General features: G+C 40.5%; 1 protein-coding gene across 1 annotated transcript in view; it reads left to right on the top strand.

Moving 5' to 3' along the window:
• The window catches only part of LOC117290417 (WD repeat-containing protein 27-like), a 55,576-nt gene that overhangs the window by 11,809 nt on the left and 24,283 nt on the right, over window positions 1–19,484 (top strand). The window contains exons 10-18 of the mRNA XM_033771856.1: window positions 1,089–1,192; window positions 1,795–1,883; window positions 3,241–3,428; window positions 4,214–4,393; window positions 6,190–6,273; window positions 7,357–7,463; window positions 14,721–14,810; window positions 15,400–15,572; window positions 17,709–17,842. Coding sequence (XP_033627747.1) covers window positions 1,089–1,192; window positions 1,795–1,883; window positions 3,241–3,428; window positions 4,214–4,393; window positions 6,190–6,273; window positions 7,357–7,463; window positions 14,721–14,810; window positions 15,400–15,572; window positions 17,709–17,842 — 1,149 coding nt within the window. The remainder of the gene's footprint in view (window positions 1–1,088; window positions 1,193–1,794; window positions 1,884–3,240; window positions 3,429–4,213; window positions 4,394–6,189; window positions 6,274–7,356; window positions 7,464–14,720; window positions 14,811–15,399; window positions 15,573–17,708; window positions 17,843–19,484) is intronic.

The following is a 19,484-nucleotide window of genomic DNA, read 5'->3' as shown; positions in this document are numbered from 1 at the left end:
CTCCTAGGGCTGAGACAGGGTTACCCCCTTCACAGTCTGTAGGGATGTAGGCTTGGGTATCATCCACTAGGAGCCACCTACTCCTAGGGCTGAGACAGGGTTACCCCCTTCACAGTCTGTAAGGATGTAGGCATGGGTACCATCCACTAGGAGCCACCTACTCCTAGGGCTGAGACAGGGTTACCCCCTTCACAGTCTGTAAGGATGTAGGCATGGGTACCATCCACTAGGAGCCACCTACTCCTAGGGCTGAGACAGGGTTACCCCCTTCACAGTCTGTAGGGATGTAGGCATGGGTATTATCCACTAGGAGCCACCTACTCCTAGGGCTGAAACAGGGTTACCCCCTTCACAGTCCCTAAGGATGTAGGCATGGGTATCATCCACTAGGAGCCACCTACTCCTGGGGCTGAAACAGGGTTACCCCCTTCACAGTCCCTAAGGATGTAGGCATGGGTATCATCCACTAGGAGCCACCTACTCCTGGGGCTGAAACAGGGTTACCCCCTTCACAGTCTGTTGGGATGCAGGCATGGGTATCATCCACTAGGAGTCGGGCAGGTAGAGCAGAATTCACTACTTTCCCATCTATTTACAAATCAATGGGAGACTTTGCAACGATAGGTGGCAGCAGACTTACCAGGTAAATGTCCATTATTTACGTAGTTCTGAGCATGCGCACATTATCGAGAACAATGGATTTTAGCTGGTAAGTCTATTGGCACTAAGCGTCCCAATAGTCCCCAATTGTGGTTAAGTGCCTTGCTCATGGGAATAAGTGTCATGACATGAACCCAGAGTTGATATAGCAGAAAATATTGCTGAACAATTTCCTGCTAAGCAGAAATGAGCACAAATCCAGTCACAAATTGTATACGTGATACATGTATGGTACTTTGGAAAGCACAATTTGTTGTTGTTACCTATGTGCTTAAACATCTCTATGAAATTGGGCCCAGGATTCAAACCTACTCTGCTTGTGACAACACCAGAGCTTGGGAATCCCCTCCCCCCAATTAATTGGGCGAAATTATTGTGATGATGAGTCAGGTGAAATGAGTCAATAATTGCATCTTGTGATCTTTCAGAGAATTATTAGATGAATCTCCAATGCTGATTATTGGAACTCCCGGTGCATTGATGCATGTTAATGTACACAACTACGAGCTGGCATCATTTCTTGACTTTCAAGGTATGTGGACAAAATGATGTAGTCTTTTTCTAATGGGGAGACTTGGAGAATCAGGGTCCACTTTTAGGTCAATTTGAGGTCCTGTCCTAATAATGTCACCAAGTGACACTTGACATCAAAAAGTGCAGGTTTAAAGAACAGTTTTTGTGTTTTGTTCACAAATGAACACACAGCTCTAGTTATTATTGTTTAGCAAAGATCGATTGTTTCTGTAATGTAGTAACAAATGCTACATGGGCTTAGCAGGAACAGGGTTTATACAGTGTGTACAGTCAGGCAGATTTGGACCGATCCGGCCTATCAATCAAACTGTGCGCGCTCACCCATTTGACCAATTGCAGCAATGATTGTGGTCATGCGTGCGTGTATGTTTGGCACGCGCGGCAGAATCTTGCAGAATGTCATTGGGAGTGTTCGCACACGTGTCTTGCTCACGTGCGCGGTGGGCGGAGTTTAATGGAAAGCCGGAACGGTCCATTGGTTCGGGGAGAGATTTGCGCAAACTCTTCAATCTTGGTGGTTGACGGAACATGCATGGTTTCATTTGATCTCAATATTGGTTTGTAAGTGTTGTATTCGTTTTACTTTTGACCATCTTACAGATCCTATTCCATCTACTGGAGAGGACCAACATTACATCGCTGTTTCTGGCTCGTACTCCTTTTCTCAAACACCAGATAATGTCCATCAGGTAGGCATCAACGTTTGCTTCTTTAAAGATAATAATTATGGACATTTTTTGTTATCAGGCATTTTGGCTGGTGATAAACTGCAATGGGGGACTTTGGGACACTATTTGGCAGCACATTATGGTAGTTAACTTCCATTTTTTGGTTAACTCTGACCATGCATACTACTATTTTGTTCTGGTTACATGTACTCTCGTGCCATCTTGTTTCCCAAAAAGTCCTATGTTGTGTACAATTTGTTAATACAATTGATTGATGTTATTGGATTGGTGTTTGTGTCATCCTTCAGTCGCCATGTACAATATACTCCACAAAGTTTAAGGCGCTCTAAATAAGGGAATAAATATGTGCTTGGCCGGTTTTAAACACTCTGTTTAATACAGGTGTCAGTCTGGATGCGATAATTACCCGTGCTGGAGGCGAGGGTAATTATCAGCATCCAGACTGCACCCGGTTTTAAACAGTGTTTAAAGGCAGTGGTAATTACTCAAAATAATTATTGGCACAAAACCTTACTTTGTAACGAGACATGGGAGAGGTTGATGGTTTAAAACATTGTGAGAAACAGCTCCCTCTGAAGTGACCTAGTTTTGGAGAAAGGAGTAATTTTCCACGAATTTGATTTCGAGACCTCAAGTTTAGGAAAGGTCTCGAAATCAACCATCTAAACGCACTTTCATAGTTATCTTGCAACTCCGATGACTGATTGAGCTCAAATTTTTACAGGTTTGTTATTTTATGCATATATATGTTGAGATACACCAAGTGAGAAGACTGATCTTTGACAATTACCAATAGTGTACACTGTCTTTAATACCGGCCAAGCACATTTTTATTCCCATTCATAAATACCTTTTCGGTCAAAAAACATCAAACCTTTTTGTCCAAAAAAAACCACAAAAATTATAATTGTTCACTGATTTTTTCAACAAAACACCCCTCCAGCTATGAAATAGTAAGGCCCTCTGGTGAAAACTCCTTTAAGGAGATTGGCGTGTGCGTCGCGCGTATCGCGTGATGTGGCACAGGTGTTCCAGCCGTTGCTCTCGACCAATAGGAATGAATGAACTGTCTTATAAGTACAGGTGCAAGCTTGCGTGTCACGCCCCATGTTTAAACACTTTTTACTGGTGGTATATCATCTGTTTAAACACCCCCACGTGATGCCCTCTCGACCAATCCGAATAGATAAACTGTCTTAGGTATTTATGAATGGATAATTATAGGATGCTTTGGATGCCTTTATCACTCCCTGCTAACTTTGTTTGAATGAGGCATGGTCATGTCATGGCAGACAAGGTCGTGTCACGGCAGATGTCATGATGGATTTGATTCCACTGTGTACTTATTCTCTTGTAGACATGGTGTATGCTTGGGAGTTTATTTGAGAATGCAGTAGACCTGATCCGATTGAAGACACCGCTCTCTAAGTCTACCTCAGCTCTCCCAGCGTTAGTGGACCGTCTCACCGTTAATCCTTCAAGCAATGAAGATTTGTCTGCTGGTGGAATGGACGGTGATTCTCAACTAATTACAGTTATATCCAGGTATATGGAGAGTACCAGTAACGGCTCTACAGGGAGTGGTGTGGGGGGGGGGGGTCACAGGTTTGTCAGGCCTGTTATGCTCTGTTTTTGAAAGGGCAAGGGCACCAAGGCATTTCCTACTTGGTAAAGGGCACCCTTATGTGGAAATTGTTAATTTCTACCGGAGCATTTCCAGTGCACCAAGGCAATGACCAGGGGGTTTGGAGGCAATCGCCTTTGTTCCCTCCGTGAAGTATCGGGCCTGGTGTGTTACATGTAAATATGTTTCTTGCGTTACTCAGCATGTTCACAGTTGAACCAGGCGTTCCCAACATTACACTAAGACAGATGATCACAAATCAAATGGGAGTCTTTTGACTACTAGGTGGTAGCAAACCTACCAGGTAAATTTCCACGGTTTACCCACACCTGAGCGTGCATTTTCACATTTCCCAAAACAATGGATTTACCTGGTAAGTCTGCTGCCACCTAGAGTTCCTAAAAGTCTCCTACTGGTGATCACTATTTTATTTGTTCTGTCATTTCTCTATGATCAATCTCTGACTGATCTCTCGCTCAATGAGCTTTCATATTTTACTAAAAAATATTATTTCCTTCCGGAACAAAAATATATTTTTTGGTTAACTACGCATCGGCTTATGCACACATGCAGCTTGTCTGAAAGGCCAGTCAATGAGTTTCACTACAGTATTTAATAAACTGATAGTTCCATATAACTACAACACATTTGTACCTCCAAAACCTTCTGCAATTGTTCTTAAATCATGAAACTTTTACTTTCTCAGTGTGCCACTAAAAGAGAAGTCCATCTTACGGACTGAGATCAAAGTGAAACCGAAGGAAGTCCCCAAGGTCAAACAAGGAGGCAAGGTCACCAAAAAACCATCCAGTTCATCAGGGATCCAAGACCAAGCTCTGACCTTCAAGACTAAAGTCAAATCATCCGGTTACACTGCGGCACCGAGGTGAGACTATGAAGCTTTATTTCTAACCCTCCTACGTGTACTCCTGTTAACATTTTCTTGCAAGTTGACCAGCCATTAAAAACCAGTCAACTGCGGTTGTGTGTTGGGGCACAACTACGCTCAGAACTAATTGTATTTGTGTTTACTGTTATTTGCTATTAAGAATTGTAGTGGTTGACATTGAATGGTCAAAAAGTAGGAGGGTTGACTGTGTACTGTGTAAATGTTTTCAGCAAGGATGTCAAAATGCAGGCTGACAAAGTTTATCCGTTATTCAAAACAACAGTGGATGATATCAGCAAAGTATGTCACATTGTAGAATGGTATAGTTTATCATTAAAAACCACAGTGGATGATATAGAGTGGTCAGACTGTGGGAGGGTTGACTGTGTAATGTGACATATATACAAACCATGTAGTTTTGCTAACAAAACAGTTGCTTGCAGTGTAAACACTTTATGTAATCCACCATATACATAAACTGACAAACCTGTAGAAGTTTGAGATTGGCCATCTGGGTCACGAGAGAATAGTGCAAAACCGATTACAACTTTTGCATTGCATCGATGCCAAAATAAAAATCAATAATAAACTCCAAACGCAAAGTTAGGCCGTGTCCGAAACGACGACTTCGGCTACAGCTACGTCTAGATCAGCGCGTCTACCAGTGTTGAAGAATAGCAGACACGCGCGATCTAGCCGTAGCTGTAGCCGAAGTTGCCGTTTCGGACACGGCCTTAGATTGTTTTGTTTTTATCAAATTAATATGACATTTTAGACAAAAATATTTCAAGGGATATTTTCAACTATCATCATTATTAGACAGTGTAAGTTTGGTGTAAATCTGTGATCTTCGCGATTTTTGTTTCTTACCAATTCTGTAACGTTCCTTTAATTATCATACAAAAACCTGTGGATGTTATTGAGTGGTTGGTCAAAAGAAGCATGGTAGGAAGGTTAAATTTGTTTCCGTTCAGCAGAGTGTGGGTTTGAGTCTTGGTCGTAACAGTTTTCCATTATATTGCTGCATCCTTCGGATCGGAGGTGAAGCGGTTGGTTTTGTGTGCTGTGTATGCACGTAAAAGAACCCAGTGCAAATAACAATAACAATAATTGTGGCTTCTTATTTAGCGCACATGTTCGTGACTCAATGATGCTCCTGGCGCTGTAACATACAGTGTTTCCTGCAAGATGTGGGACTACACCAGAGTTTGAATTCGGTGCTCTTTTAAAACCACTCGGCCACGATACTTCCACATCGTAAAGAGAAGAGGTTCCGGTTTGATTGGCTGCAAATTGCACCACATTACATCACCTTGTAAACCATTAATGGTGCTACATGTACATAAAGGAATACATGTGTTGGAGGTCTTCAAAATGTACATGTATCTCCGCATACACCTTGCAGGGGAAAAACAAATATTGAGTGCTTTGATTTGCCTATCGGGTGTGATAAAGCGCTAAACTCAGTATTGTTATGATTTAAATGGGCAACCGTGTTAAGAAATTTTCCCAGGCCTCCGAGCTACTCTACGATTGTTTTGAAACATGTATGGTTTCACCACCAGAATTATATGATAGCAAACAGTGCCTGACAAATATAGGGCAAAAAACTAGATTAATGACCACCATTTTATTAGGTTGGCCTTGGGCTGGTTCCCTGCCAGTTTCTTTTTTTTTGTGCTTTTTTGTTTTTTTGCAAATTTACTTATGGAGACCCACAAAAAGATAACCATTAATCACATGAAACCTTATACCCTAGTCATCTGTTTTCCATTTTTTTGTTTTTATTCCAGGGCCACGATGTTTTCTCCCAAAACCAGCACAACTAAAACAAGCTCGGCAGGGAAGAAGGAGAAAGGTGGCTCGGGTGCAGTAAGGTAGGTCTTACTCTTGCCAGGGATGAGATTTGTCAGACTTTTATCTGAATTCAGACTTTTTAAGTCAGCCTGGTGAATAAAATCAGCCGTTACTTTTTCCATAATATAAAAAAATCCTGTTCTTTGATCTATTTCTCTAGTGCTGAGAACACTGTTCCTAAAAGCTCAGTGGAATCTATAACTCCAGGTGTTACTGTACAGGTGGAAAGGCCTGTTTTGTGAGCAATGACTCTCATCCCTGTTGGCAGAATTTGTTTTATTATTAGTGATTGTATTTTTCTATGAAAGAACACAACGCATTCTTAGATAAGGAATTTTAACGTAGTAATCTGTTTGTCAAAAAAATTACAAATAGTATAAATTTACTTGAAAACCATATAAAACACCCCATATTGCAGAATAGGGCTTTTATAACCAAAAAAGCAGACTTCATGTTCCTAAAGCTTTTGCCCATAGTATAAGCTTTCTCAATTTACCTCCACAGTTCAGGTTTTTTTTTCAACAGCCTACAATACCACATCCCTGCAAAAGATGACCTTCCCTTTAGGGTTTTAGAGTTTAGATACTCCAGTGGTTGTTGGAGCTTAACAAAGTCTTGTTCAAAATCTTAGACACGCAAGTGATTGTTAATATTATTAAAAAAAAAATTTTGAAGAACTTTTACCAGCTTAACCGGTCGAGTTGGTCTATGAAAAGCGTTTGAAACCATTTGAAAAGTGTTTGAAACCGTTTGTTATTAAATCAATACAGGTAGAAAGATGTTTTAAAAGTCGAATATAACGAACGATCCACACAAATATGCCTCGAAATTGCAGGGTTTTCCTTTTACTTTGCAAACTAACATGGTTGGCAATTTTATGGAGTCAAGAACTTGACTCCACAAAATGGCGTGTCGTGTTAGTCCACAATGTATAAGGAAAGCCATGCAATTTTGAGCCATGTTTGTGTGGATCAGTATATTCTACTTTTAAAACATCTTTTTAACCGCATTGATTTCATAACAAATGGTTTCAAATGCTTTTCATAGACCAACTCGCCCGATCCAAGGCAACGTGTCCCTTTAACAAAGTTTAGTCCATGCAGATCTCTGATGAAAGAATATCCGATGGATGCCGTACCACCAAACACAGTCAAAACAAAGATAGATGTAGCAGCACAAAGTACTCCGATAAATGCTGTTTGTTTCTCAGGTAAGCCTTTAAAGACCCTGGACACTATTGGTAATTGTCAAATACCAGCCTTCTCACTTGGTGTATCTCAACATATGCATAAAATAATAAACCTGTGAAAATTTGAACTCAATTGGTCGTCGAAGTTGCGAGATAATAATGAAAGCAAAAACACCTTGTCACACGAAGTTCTGTGCTTTTAGATGCTTGAATTCAATACCTCAAATTCTAAATCTGAGGTCTCAAAATCCAATTTGCGAAAAATTACTTCTTTCTCGAAAACTACGTCACTTCAGAGGGAGCCGTTTCACACAATGTTTTATACTACCAACCTCTCCCCATTACTCGTTACCAAGTAAGGGTTTACGTATGCTAATAATTATTTCGAGTAATGACCAATAGTGTCCACTGCCTTTAATTTAAGGAACAAAACAGTTGCTGGCAGTGTAAGCACTTTATGTAATCCACCATATTGACCCATTTCACCTGACGTCATCAGCAGAAAAATCTTGAATGCGCCATACTGGTGGGCAATTTCACTGTGCGTTTTTATATTAACTCTATGCTGCGCGTTTTGCAGTGAAAGTGTGCATTTTAGGCGACGCGGCGTTAATACATGTAAACCTAACTGCCCACCCACATGAGATACGCGTGCAAGGGGTCAATACATAAACTGACAAACCTGTAGAAGCTTGAGATCGATCGGCCATCTGGGTCACGAGAGAATAGTGAAAAAACAATTACAAATTTTGCATTGCATCGATGCCAAAATAAAAATGAATAAAATGCTCACTGAGCAATAAACTCCAAACGCGAAGTTAGATTATTTATTTCTCATCAAGTATGCCATTTCAGGCAGAAATATTTCAAGGGGTGTTTTCAACTATCATCATTAGACCGTGTAAGTTTTATGTAAATCTGTGATCTTCACGATTTTTGTTTCTTACCAACTCTGTAACGTTCCTTTAACCTTATGCGTTAATGAATCCAGGGTCCGAGTTCATTAAGCTACTTATCTGGTCATCGCACTGTTATTCCCTCAATAGTATGTTCCACGATAAACACGCAGGTGTCTTGATCAAGTGCCTGTGTTACGTGGTGTAGTGGTAGACAAAAATGGAATTGCATACAATAAGCTTTTTCAATTCAATTCTATTCAACAATTCAATTCTACAACATTTATTTCCATTTCACAATGTTACAAGTATCATACAAAACAAAGCAGGAATTCAAGCTGATTTGATCAATTTCAACCAGTACATGTATGAGTAACTTAAGCCATAAAAAAGCAGGGTCCCATTCTGATATACCATTGATCTGTATTTTTATTTCTTTTCTCGCCAAACATTCTGCAGACATTTTGTGATTATTATGCGAGACTGTTTTATGTTGTTTTAATTGGTGAACATGCAGTTTGTGATAATTGTGTAAAGCCACTGGCTACAATTGCCTGTTGCTTATTGCATTAAAATCGTTGGTAGAACATGGTAGACAATTGAGCAAATAGCTCGGGATCATTCGCTAATGTTCAGGGATAATCAGCCGTGAAAAAAAGTTAAGTCTGCACAGAACCAATATGGCTCACCAGGCCTGTGTGTTTATCCAGTTTCATTGGCATTAAACGACTTTACTCCCACGCTCTAGCCGTTACCCAATTGTGCTCCTAAATGTAGGTGGAGAGAAGCAATTCTTATAAAGTGCCTTGTTCAAGGACACAAGTGTCCTGACTGACCAGGCCAGGATTCAAACCCACACTCTGTAAATTACACAACTTGAATCCATCACCTTAGACCACTCAGCAGCGACACCCCTCACACTTGAACTATCCCTAGTATTAAAGTTAATTACCCATCCTTCGGATGGGACGTAAAGCCGTTGGTCCCATGTGTTGTGTAACACATGTAAAAGAACCCAGTGCATTTGTCGAAAAAGAGAAGGGGGTTCGCTCCAGCGTTCCTGGCTGTGGCTGCTGTGTGCTCCGTAGCACCTTGTAAACCCTTAGAAGGTGCTAAATACTTTGGTCTCAGAATTCATCACTGCAATAGCATATATCTTTCTGAAAGTTTGTATATACTCAGCGCCTTGAGAACCCTGTTTGGTAGATACATGTATGTGTGCTATACAAGACTTTGATATTATATTATTGTTATTATCTCAACTCCTTCAGGAGTATATATGACACTGGCAACCAACTTGCAACACCTGTTGCCTGTACCTAATCTATCGCAATCATCTCTAACTTCACATGTATCTATTTACTCCTGGGTGAGGAGAAGCAATTAAAGTCAGATGTCTGGTTCAAGAAGACGAATTGTGTGTCCGGTCACAGTGGAATTTAATCTTACTGGTGAATCAGTCTCAGAAACTCAAGTCCGGAGCTGAGCACCGGGCAAATATTATAAAGGCCAATCCTCTTTGGAGTTACGATGCCTGAAGTGTTATAGTTATCCAAAGATTATGTTTCTTACAACTGCTCCAAACAAAGCTGCAAGGTGGTGATTGTTTTTTTGTGTGCAGCTTTTACAATTGCATTAACAGAGATGACAGAAGAAGATACTGGCGGCAACTGATTTCAATACCAAACTTTTTTAAATTTATGCCAAATGAGCCCTTTTCAAACTACCTACCTTTGATCTTTGTAAATGTCTTCTACACGGATTAAAACTGACTTGGTGATTGTTTTTACACTACAATGTCTAACCCGGAGAATAATTTAACCCAATTCCATATGGCAGTTACCAGTTTTATGGCTTCTGACTGGCACCTGTGGACAAAGATAGTGAAAGAATAGGGAGACTGCCAACATAGGGCTAGATAGCTCAGTTGGTAGAGCACTGGTAGAGCACATTAATCTGGAGGCCGCTGGTTCAAGCCCTGCTTGAGTCAATCTTTCTTTGTTCAACCAAACATTTCTTAAAATCTTTTTGTCTGAAAGAATGCATTACAGGGCAGATAACCTCAAAAATCAAGCTTTTTTAAAGGAGCAGTCTTTCTTACATGTATGTTTGAAATCAACATTTTGAGTGCTGTGTTTCCCCTTTAAACTTGACATGAAAAGTATGAAAACATTTTTGCAGAGCGTGATCAGACAGATCATGTCTTCCCTTTCTTGCAACTGATCTTGCTCCCCCCGATGACCAAAGCCCCCCCTCACCAACATTTCCTGTCATGGTGACATCTCATCACTATCAATCGTCTGGGGTATTTTTGATTGATTCAGCATCCCACGACACATGAATGCTTAATTTAGTCGATCAGGTTTAATGTTTTTTTTTTTCGCCATGGCATACTTACCAATTGGAGCCCGGGGTTGGTCCTCAGATAGCTCCATCTGGATGCCCCCTCTGCACCTCCCCTCTCTCCCTCCAGATTAGCATGCCCTTCCTCGAGGCAGTTGGAGGCGTTCTTGAAGATGTAGATTAGCAGCTGCTCTTATCGTTTAGCATCAAACTCCCACCCCTCCTGACATCCGTCAAAACATCATCAAGCCTTTACGCTTGTGAAACGCGTGACTTTGTAGACTCACTGCTTCAGGCAGGCTGACACGCTGCGATGTCCAAGGCATCATTCTGAACACCTCCGAAGGGAAATAGATTTCTCAAAGTCGTGACTCTAAGGGGACAAACGAGGCCTGGCTGAGTTCTGATCAAAAGAAAAGGTCTCATGGTAATAATAATGAACCATTCTTATATAGCGCATATCACTGAAAAGAAGTCTCTACGCGCTTTGAGATGAAAACAAAAGAGAAGTAAAAGTAAATAGAGATGTGAAGTAATTACAAAAGCAAAATGGTAGGGAGACAGTTTTGAAACAGATGGTTGTGTCAGGGCTGCAATTTGTAAAAAAAATCCACTTGATTAGTTTACTAGACATTTTTGCAAACATTAGTGTCAATATTGTTTTAAACCTTTTTTGACTTGAAAGAGCAAGTTTGATAAGAGCATTATGAGGCAGAATGATGTACACAGTTTCAAAGGGCTTGAAAAACAAGCATATGAATGATCTGGCTTGAATATTAGCTGGCTTGATTCCAACAATGTGTCATACATGATGAAGCTGTCTTTATAATCATGTAAGGCTGCGATGGAAGATGAGTTGCAAGAAGTTGGGCTCATTTCATCACAAATAATAAAATTAATGATATTAGTGGCTTCTTATATAGCGCATATCCATCACTCAGTGAAGCTCAAGGTGCTTCAACATACAGTACATGTATATTGCCTGCAAGATATGTGGGACTACATTTGAGGTATGAGAACGACATGTACTCCTTTTACATAGCACCATGTAATGGTTTACAAGGTGCTGTGGGGCAGTATGCAGCCAATCAAACAAGGAACACCCAAGCGAACCCCTTCTTTTTTCGATAAGTTCACTGGGTTCTTTTATGTGGCCGTTACACAACACATGGGACCAACGTCCCATCTGAAGGATGAAAACATGCACGTACATGCACTGATTGTCCATCTTCTAGTCCGCCTCTCCTTCTTTTTCCTTTTTGTTTGTTTTTGAAAGGAGTGGTTGGGTTGGAGTAGTGGTTTAATTCCTCGTCTTCCACCTCTAGGACCTTGGTTTGAAACACGATGGGAGGCCCTACTTGGATTGGTTTATCAATTCCTATCCGACTGTGGGTTTTCCCTGGTATAATTTTCTGGGGTTTTCCTCCTGCATCTAAATTCTAATATTTCCTTGTCCTCCCCTCTTGGGGTTCTTTGTTTATTACAGTTATTAAAGACCTGCTTGTCCGAAAATGTCAAGTCGTGAACTTTGCTGAATTCCACTTAAAATGTTTTCGATGAATAAGGAAATCGAGTCATATGATTATAAATAGGTTTCAATTGTGTAAAAAAACAATCATTTTGTATGCCCTTGTCCAGAGCTTTTCTGCGAGATTTGCGAAAAGCCCCGTTACGTAATCACTCTCAAAACATCATAAGTAGATAAAGCCGCTTTGTTGCAGCGTGGATGTATAACAAAGCAAACTCCCACAAATGACGTCAGCGGCATTGTCCTTTGACGCCCGCTCTCAACGGCAGAAGTGTTTTTAGTTTTTCAAAAAACCTTTAGGTTAGGTAGGGGCCTGATTTGTTACTCGATAATTACGAAAAGTTCAGAAGTGTACTCATATCAAAATTACGTTAAAATGGTGAACAAGTGCATTATAAACAAGTAAAAATACCGTTTCTGTTGAAAACATTCCGCTCAGGTAGCTGTTTAAGTTCACTTTTCTGAGAGTCCTTAGCTTGAAAACCAGAATAAATGAAAAGAAAATGAAACAACGTGTCTTCTGTGTGTGCAAACTAGTTATGGTGTACAGCAGGACTTGAGTAGCTTTGTGTTTACTGGCCCACGATCAAAATGAATTACATTCACACATACGTACAAACCCATCGGTTGGCAAACGCCATTAAGTTGTGCACTAAGCAGGCGCGCAATCGTGTATGCGTCACGCAGCCATTAGCCGAGTACAAAATAGCGTGAAGTTCCCTTATTTTGCCAACCAATGTGCTAGTACGCAGGTGCTACATGTATGTGCAATTTACATAATTCAAGGGAAGGGTCTATTGTCCAGTGGTTATTTCAACCCTGGCTAGATAAATCGGTAGACATTGGATTAGATGCAGTAGACTGTGATATAAAAGGATACCTCTCCACTCCTAAAGCTTCTTAACGGGAATGTACATGTTTGGTAATTACTCAAAACAAATATTACTGTTTAAACTGACTTGGTAACAAGCATTGGAGAGCTGTTGATAGTATAAAACATTGTGGGAAACGACTCCCTCTGAAGTAACGTAGTTTTTGAGAAAGAGGTAATTTCTCATAAAAATAATAAAAGACTTCTAGCTAGAAGTCTTTTGTTCTTATCTGAAAGCACACAATTTCGTCCAACAAGGGTGTTTTTTCTTTCATCATTTTCTTGCAACTTCGATGACCAATTGAGCCTGAATTTTCACAGGCTTGTTATTTTATGGTTATGATGGGATACACCAAGTGAGAAGACTGGTCTTTGACAATTACCAAACGTGTACCTTCCCTTTAAGATAAACATGTCAAATAAAAGTGACATACTGTACAGGCTCTTGTAACTTTCGATCATGGTCCCACAACAGGAATATCTTCTGGACTCTTGCCCACTAAATTGTTTTACTTGTACATTGTATTTGGCCGTGGTGAAAGTGGGTCACCAACAGCCACCTCAATCACTTTGGAGTACATCCGTCGCACACGTCAACTCTGTAACCAGTTGAGAATCTGGGTTACACGCTGTCACATTGCTCCAGACAGGACGACAAAGCGTCAGTTAACGGGACGGTCCTCCATCATGCGTTTCAAAAAGGAAGACATTGGGATCCTGTTTGGAGGTTGTTTAAAGTCCCCATGGGGGGATGTGGCTGGTTGGAACCCCCCCCCCCCCCCCCCTCAGGACTTTCTGGATTCATGCCCCCACGGGAGGAAACCGTTCCGCCATCTCAATTGGAAAGAATAACAGGGCAACGAAAAAAAACATTCTTAAAAACATTCTTAAAGATGGTTTAAACATTCGTAAAATATCTGATAATAATTCAACATTTTAATAATAAAAAGTGTCCTTAAAGGCGATACCCTGCTTTCAAGGTTGTATCGTAAACTCTGGTGTGATCCCTGACAGTTAACAGTTGTACGGCTTCTGACTTGGGCCCACGTGCAAAGATATTGACAAATAGTAACCTGAAAGTTGTTGGTTCAAATCCCGCTCTAGTCTATTTGTCTTCCCTTGTGATTCAAACACTCGACATAGATGAGTGTTTCGCCTCGTGAAATAAAATAGGACTAAATTCAGTGAGTGATTATATTCTGCACCAATAAACGAAATGCACTCTATATTTGTTTTACAAAGCTCGCACAATGATCCTTGTCATTTGATTTGTGTAATTTACAATAAACACAACAAGAACTTCATCAACCCCGCTGTGAAGCGTCCAATAATACAGCATCCATATTGGATGGGCCTATCCAATATTAAATCGCCAAATCCAAAATTTTAGTATGAGAAGCGTTACTGTCAGTAGCGTTTCTCTGATTGTTTATTCCTAACTGGGATTATTCTTCCTGCGTGGACATATTCGCTCAGAATTTTCAGCATTATCTCAAAAAAGCATCCACCTTTTGAAATGTAATTTTATAAGTGAGTTTTATTGTATACATGTACATCTACACTTATGATTGAAAAGTTCCAAAAATGCCTTTAATTGACCTTTACTTAACTTAAATTTCGTTTTTGTATGTTTCATTTAGGTGATGGTCAGAATTTGGCGTGTGCTCTGGCCAACAGATCGGCCCAACTGTTCAAGATGCCACTGACTGGCAAAGGAACAAGTTTCACAGGTAAGTGTGGAACCTCGCAACAAGACAACTGGGCAGTCAGATTGGTGTAGTGGTATCGTTCCACGCCTTCCACCTCTGGGACCCAGTTCGAATCTCACCTAGGTGGAATGGGTTTTCAGTCCCTACCTGACATGCCTGATTGCATTGGTTTTGCCTGAAATAATTCTCTGGTGTTTTCCCACAACATTGAAAACTGAAATGTCGTTCCTTGTCTTCTCTCCATTTGGGTCCTTTGCCTCTCTGAGAGTTCTTGGCTTTACAACCGGAACAAATAAACTAGTACAAACATTATTTAACGCTAACTTACGTCGCTCATCAAATCACAGACAATGTCATGACCTATTGACCCCTTGCACGCGCGTCACAAGCGGCAACTGGTGCCACGCTCGCCATGTTGGTGGTCAATAGGTTTGCGTGTAACGCCACATCGCCTACAATGCGCACTTCTCTGAATAACACACATTGACATTGACCACCAAACTGGCGCATCCAAGATTATTCTGATGATTAATTCAGGTGTATTGGCTACATTGTGTTACCAGACTTTTATTTTCATAATTCAACTGACATTATTTGTGTTCTTGTATAGGGCACAACGCTGCAGTGAACTCTGTTCACTGGAGCCACGATAACCAGTGGCTACTCACAGCTTCAGACGACAAGACGGCTCGCATCTGGTCCAAGTCTGCGTCTGAGCCTATCCTGACTCTGACTCACACAGACCTGATGAGCGCTACTGGTGCAGATAAAACAGCCAATAAGGTAACTATTCAATCACCATTAAAGGCACTGGACACTGTTGGTAATTACTCAAAATAGTTGGAAGCATAAAAAACTTACTTGGTAACGAGCAATAGAGAGCTGTTGATAGTATAAAACATAGTGAGAAACGACTCCCTCTGAAGTAACATAGTTTTGGAGAAAGAAGTAATTTCTCACTCAAATATTTGAATTAAGTTTGAGACCTCAGCTGAGGTCTGGAATGTAAGGCATCTGTAAGCACACAACTGGTGCTACAAGGGTGTTTTTTCTTCCATTATTCTCTTGCAACTTTGACGACCAATTGAGTTCAAATTTTCATACATGTACATGTAGGTTTGTTTATTTATGTGTAATATGTTGAGATACACCAAGTGAGAAGACTTGTCTTTGACAATAACCAAAGGTGTCCAGTGCCTTAAAACGGACTGGACACCTTTGGTAATCATGGTAATTGTCAAAGACCAGTATTCTCACATGGTGTATCCCAACATGCTTAAAATAACAAATCTGTAAAATATTTGACTTCAAAGTTGCAAGTGAATTATGCAAGAAAAAACACTCTTGATGCAAAACTTTTTTTTTTGCTTTCAGATGCCTAAAAGAGGCTTCAGGCCTGAAGTCGTTTACTATTTTCGAATATTTGTGTGAGCAATTACCTCTTTTTCAAAAACTTTGTTACTTCAAAGGGAGCCATTTCTCACAACGTTCTATACTATCAACAGCTTTTCATTGCTTGTTACCAAGTCAGTTTTTATGCTTACCATTATTTTCAGTAATTACCAACAGTGCCACTCCAGTGCCTTTAACTTTCTGATCAAACCTGATTGATCAGGGGACTGTAGTGCTAAGGGCTATTTTTCTTTCTCCTGCGAGAACTGGGGGTGTTGAATTTCAACTGGAATAGGTAACTTTATATGACTGTTGAACTAAGCTCTGGTAATTGATGGATGTCCTCATTAAGAAGTGCTGGCGTCCAGGTCATAACAAATTTCTGCTTCTCTTCGGGAAATGAAAAACAACTTCAAGACCTTTTTTTTGATAACCCAAAAGGTCTTACCATGTAAGCGAATACAATTTTAAAAATGAGAAGTACGTGACATGTGTGCATTTCTTATTTTATCAGAAACATTTCTTGTCTCGAAAGTGTTTTTGGAAGCTTCTATGAATGTGACAATACACGCTGCAGATTTTCATTGTATTTTTCAAATTGTAAATGGAGTAAATGGAGTATTGGCCACAGTGTTTATCTCTTCTTTTTTTTGGCACAACTGTCAGAGTGTAGCTTTTCACAGATCTTCTAAATACTTTATTCTTTGTCTATTTTAGACCCAGTACTGTATCTTATTCCTACTCCTTGCCTGATGCATGTTTTCCTCTATCTTACAATCTGGACTGTTTAAAGGAACATTACAGAATTGGTTTTGCTTACAAAACAGTTGCCGGCAGTATACGCACTTATGTAATCCACAATATACATAAACTGACAAACCTGTTGAAGTTTGAGATCGATCGGCCATCTGGTTCACGAGAAAGTAGTGAAAAACTAATTACACATTTTGCAAGACATCGATGCAAAAACAAAAACTAATAAAAACGCTCACTGAGCGATTAACTCAAAACGTGAAACATAGATTATTATTTCTCATCAATTATGACATTTCAGACAAAAATATTTCAAGGGATGTTTTCTAAATCATCATCATTGAACTGTGTAAGTTTTATGTAAATATGTGATCTTTACGATTGTTGACGCTTACCAATTCTGTAACCTTCCTTCAAAGAGAAATGTCTATTCCAATCTTCAGCTCCGTTAAGTTACTCTCATCTTAAATGTTTCTTTTTGTAACCCCTTACCAAGAATGGCTTCTAGCCTTATTTCAGGCGAACTTACATACAAATCTATTTATAAAAACCTGAATTTTCCTGTATCGTATTAATAAAACATGTAAAAAAGACTATGATCCAGTTTAGCATTGTGTTTTTATTCACGGCCTAAATGCAAAAGTGTTCCCCCTCCACTTCCTGCCAGACATTCTCCCCCCCCAAGTCAAACACACCATCAGTCGTCACCTCTATAGTGTGAAGATTCCGTCTCTAACATTATTATCTCTTTCCACCCCCCAACGTCCCCTACAGGGAGGTAATGTTTTACTGAAGGAAGTCAAAGCTGCCCAGTTCTACTACATGGATAAGTTTCTTCTCCTGATCTCTGGCAGCACCCTGTTCCTGTATACCTACCATTTGGATTCATCAGTGGACGATATTAAAAGGTGATTCATAAATACCCCAGACAGCTTCGCTATTCCTATGGGTGGAGAGCGCGACACGTGGGGGTGTTTAAACGGTTGATAATGACCAGCTGGAGCTATTAATAACCGGTTGTTTTCGGAAAGCATTGTGCGGGGTTGGGTTAGCCCACAACATTGTTCCCCGCACACAAAACTCGTTCTTAAATGGCCATTATCACACGGCCACCACCCTGCTGGTTTTAAACAGCCGTTGAAGACCTCATCACTACACTTTTATTCCCTTATTAGTAGAGAGTGTCACTTTGTGGCCATTGTGGTCTGGTTCCCTTTATGTCAAGCAATACTTGCAATGCAAGTATCATTGTTTGAGAGATGCCAGTCTAACATCGCAGGGTCGAACGATCTCGGCACACCATTTTTTTGCTCGCTCATAACCTCTGGTACTCGTTTAATTATTTTGTGCCAGTATATGCCACATTTAAATAGTGACTGGTCAATCCACTGTACGGGCGTGCTCAAGTTCGGTAGCCTGCAAAAGAGAACCAATTCATAGAGCAACTGGTCCCCTCTCTTTCTTCTTTGATCTTACTACATGTACATGTCTAATGCTGCTCTCACACTGTGGCGAATATGCAAGTATTTGAATTCTGCGGTGATTTCCCCCAAAAATTTCGACTGGACAGTGAATATTTTCTCGTCCTCGTTCCTCCTCGACCTCCCCTTACCAATAATTACCAATGCTTACCAACGCTTAACCATTGCCTTACGAATAGCTAACGAACGTTGCCAACGCTTGCGCACGCTTTACCATCGTCACCAATGGCATACCAATGCTTACGAAAATGGACAGCGAATGACCGTCTTTGCAGCATTCGCTTAAATTTAGGAAGTGTTTCCTAAATTGACAGATCTTCGTAAGGAGCTGGAGAATGACTTGTGAACGTTCCGAATTTGTTACCAACAGTTTCGAATACACGGCAAGTTTGAGCGGATGTCAAATATTTCCATTCAGAGGCACATTCGCTAGCATATTCGCCACAGTGCGAGAGCAGCATAACAGTATGCAGTGTAGGGTAGCAGTGTCAAAACATTCATTTGACTGTTTGAAATAGAATAGCTTCAAAATTCTTGCATTTGTGCATACTACATAGTACCATACAAGTGCTTTAAAGTTTTTAACAAGCGTTCATCACACAGAGCAGTCTCCTTTTGGAGTCAATCGGCAGATAACCACCTTAACAAACTGGTATGACGCCAGTGCAAGAGGTCTACACCACAAGTTGAACCCCCAGGCCAGGATGATACCCACTTGTGGTCAAGCTTTAATTGTCAGCTGGTCTGCTCTTTGATTGTGACCCCTGGCTCATACCCATCCTCAGTTTGGACTCTTTTTGACTGTTAGAGAAACCATGCCCCTAGGGTTTATCCATTGTCTGGCTAAGTAGTCTGGACCCGTTAAGTGATTGGTCTCTGACGACCCTTTCTGTAGTGTTTAAAAGAAAGACACGATTACCCAGTGAAATAAGTTATTGAAAAGTAGTGCATTTATTTCCCAAAAAACTTGAAGGTTAATGAGGGGGTGAAAGTCGCATCCTCTTAAGATGATCCCCTGGCGGCCGCTTCCCAGGTTGTAGCACAAACTTGGGTGTGATCCCTGGCTAAA

The sequence above is a fragment of the Asterias rubens genome, chromosome 1 (assembly GCF_902459465.1).
Source record: "Asterias rubens chromosome 1, eAstRub1.3, whole genome shotgun sequence".
NCBI lineage: Eukaryota > Metazoa > Echinodermata > Asteroidea > Forcipulatida > Asteriidae > Asterias > Asterias rubens.
The sequence above is the reverse complement of the archived record's forward strand: the minus strand, read 5'-3'. Positions and strand labels throughout refer to the sequence as shown.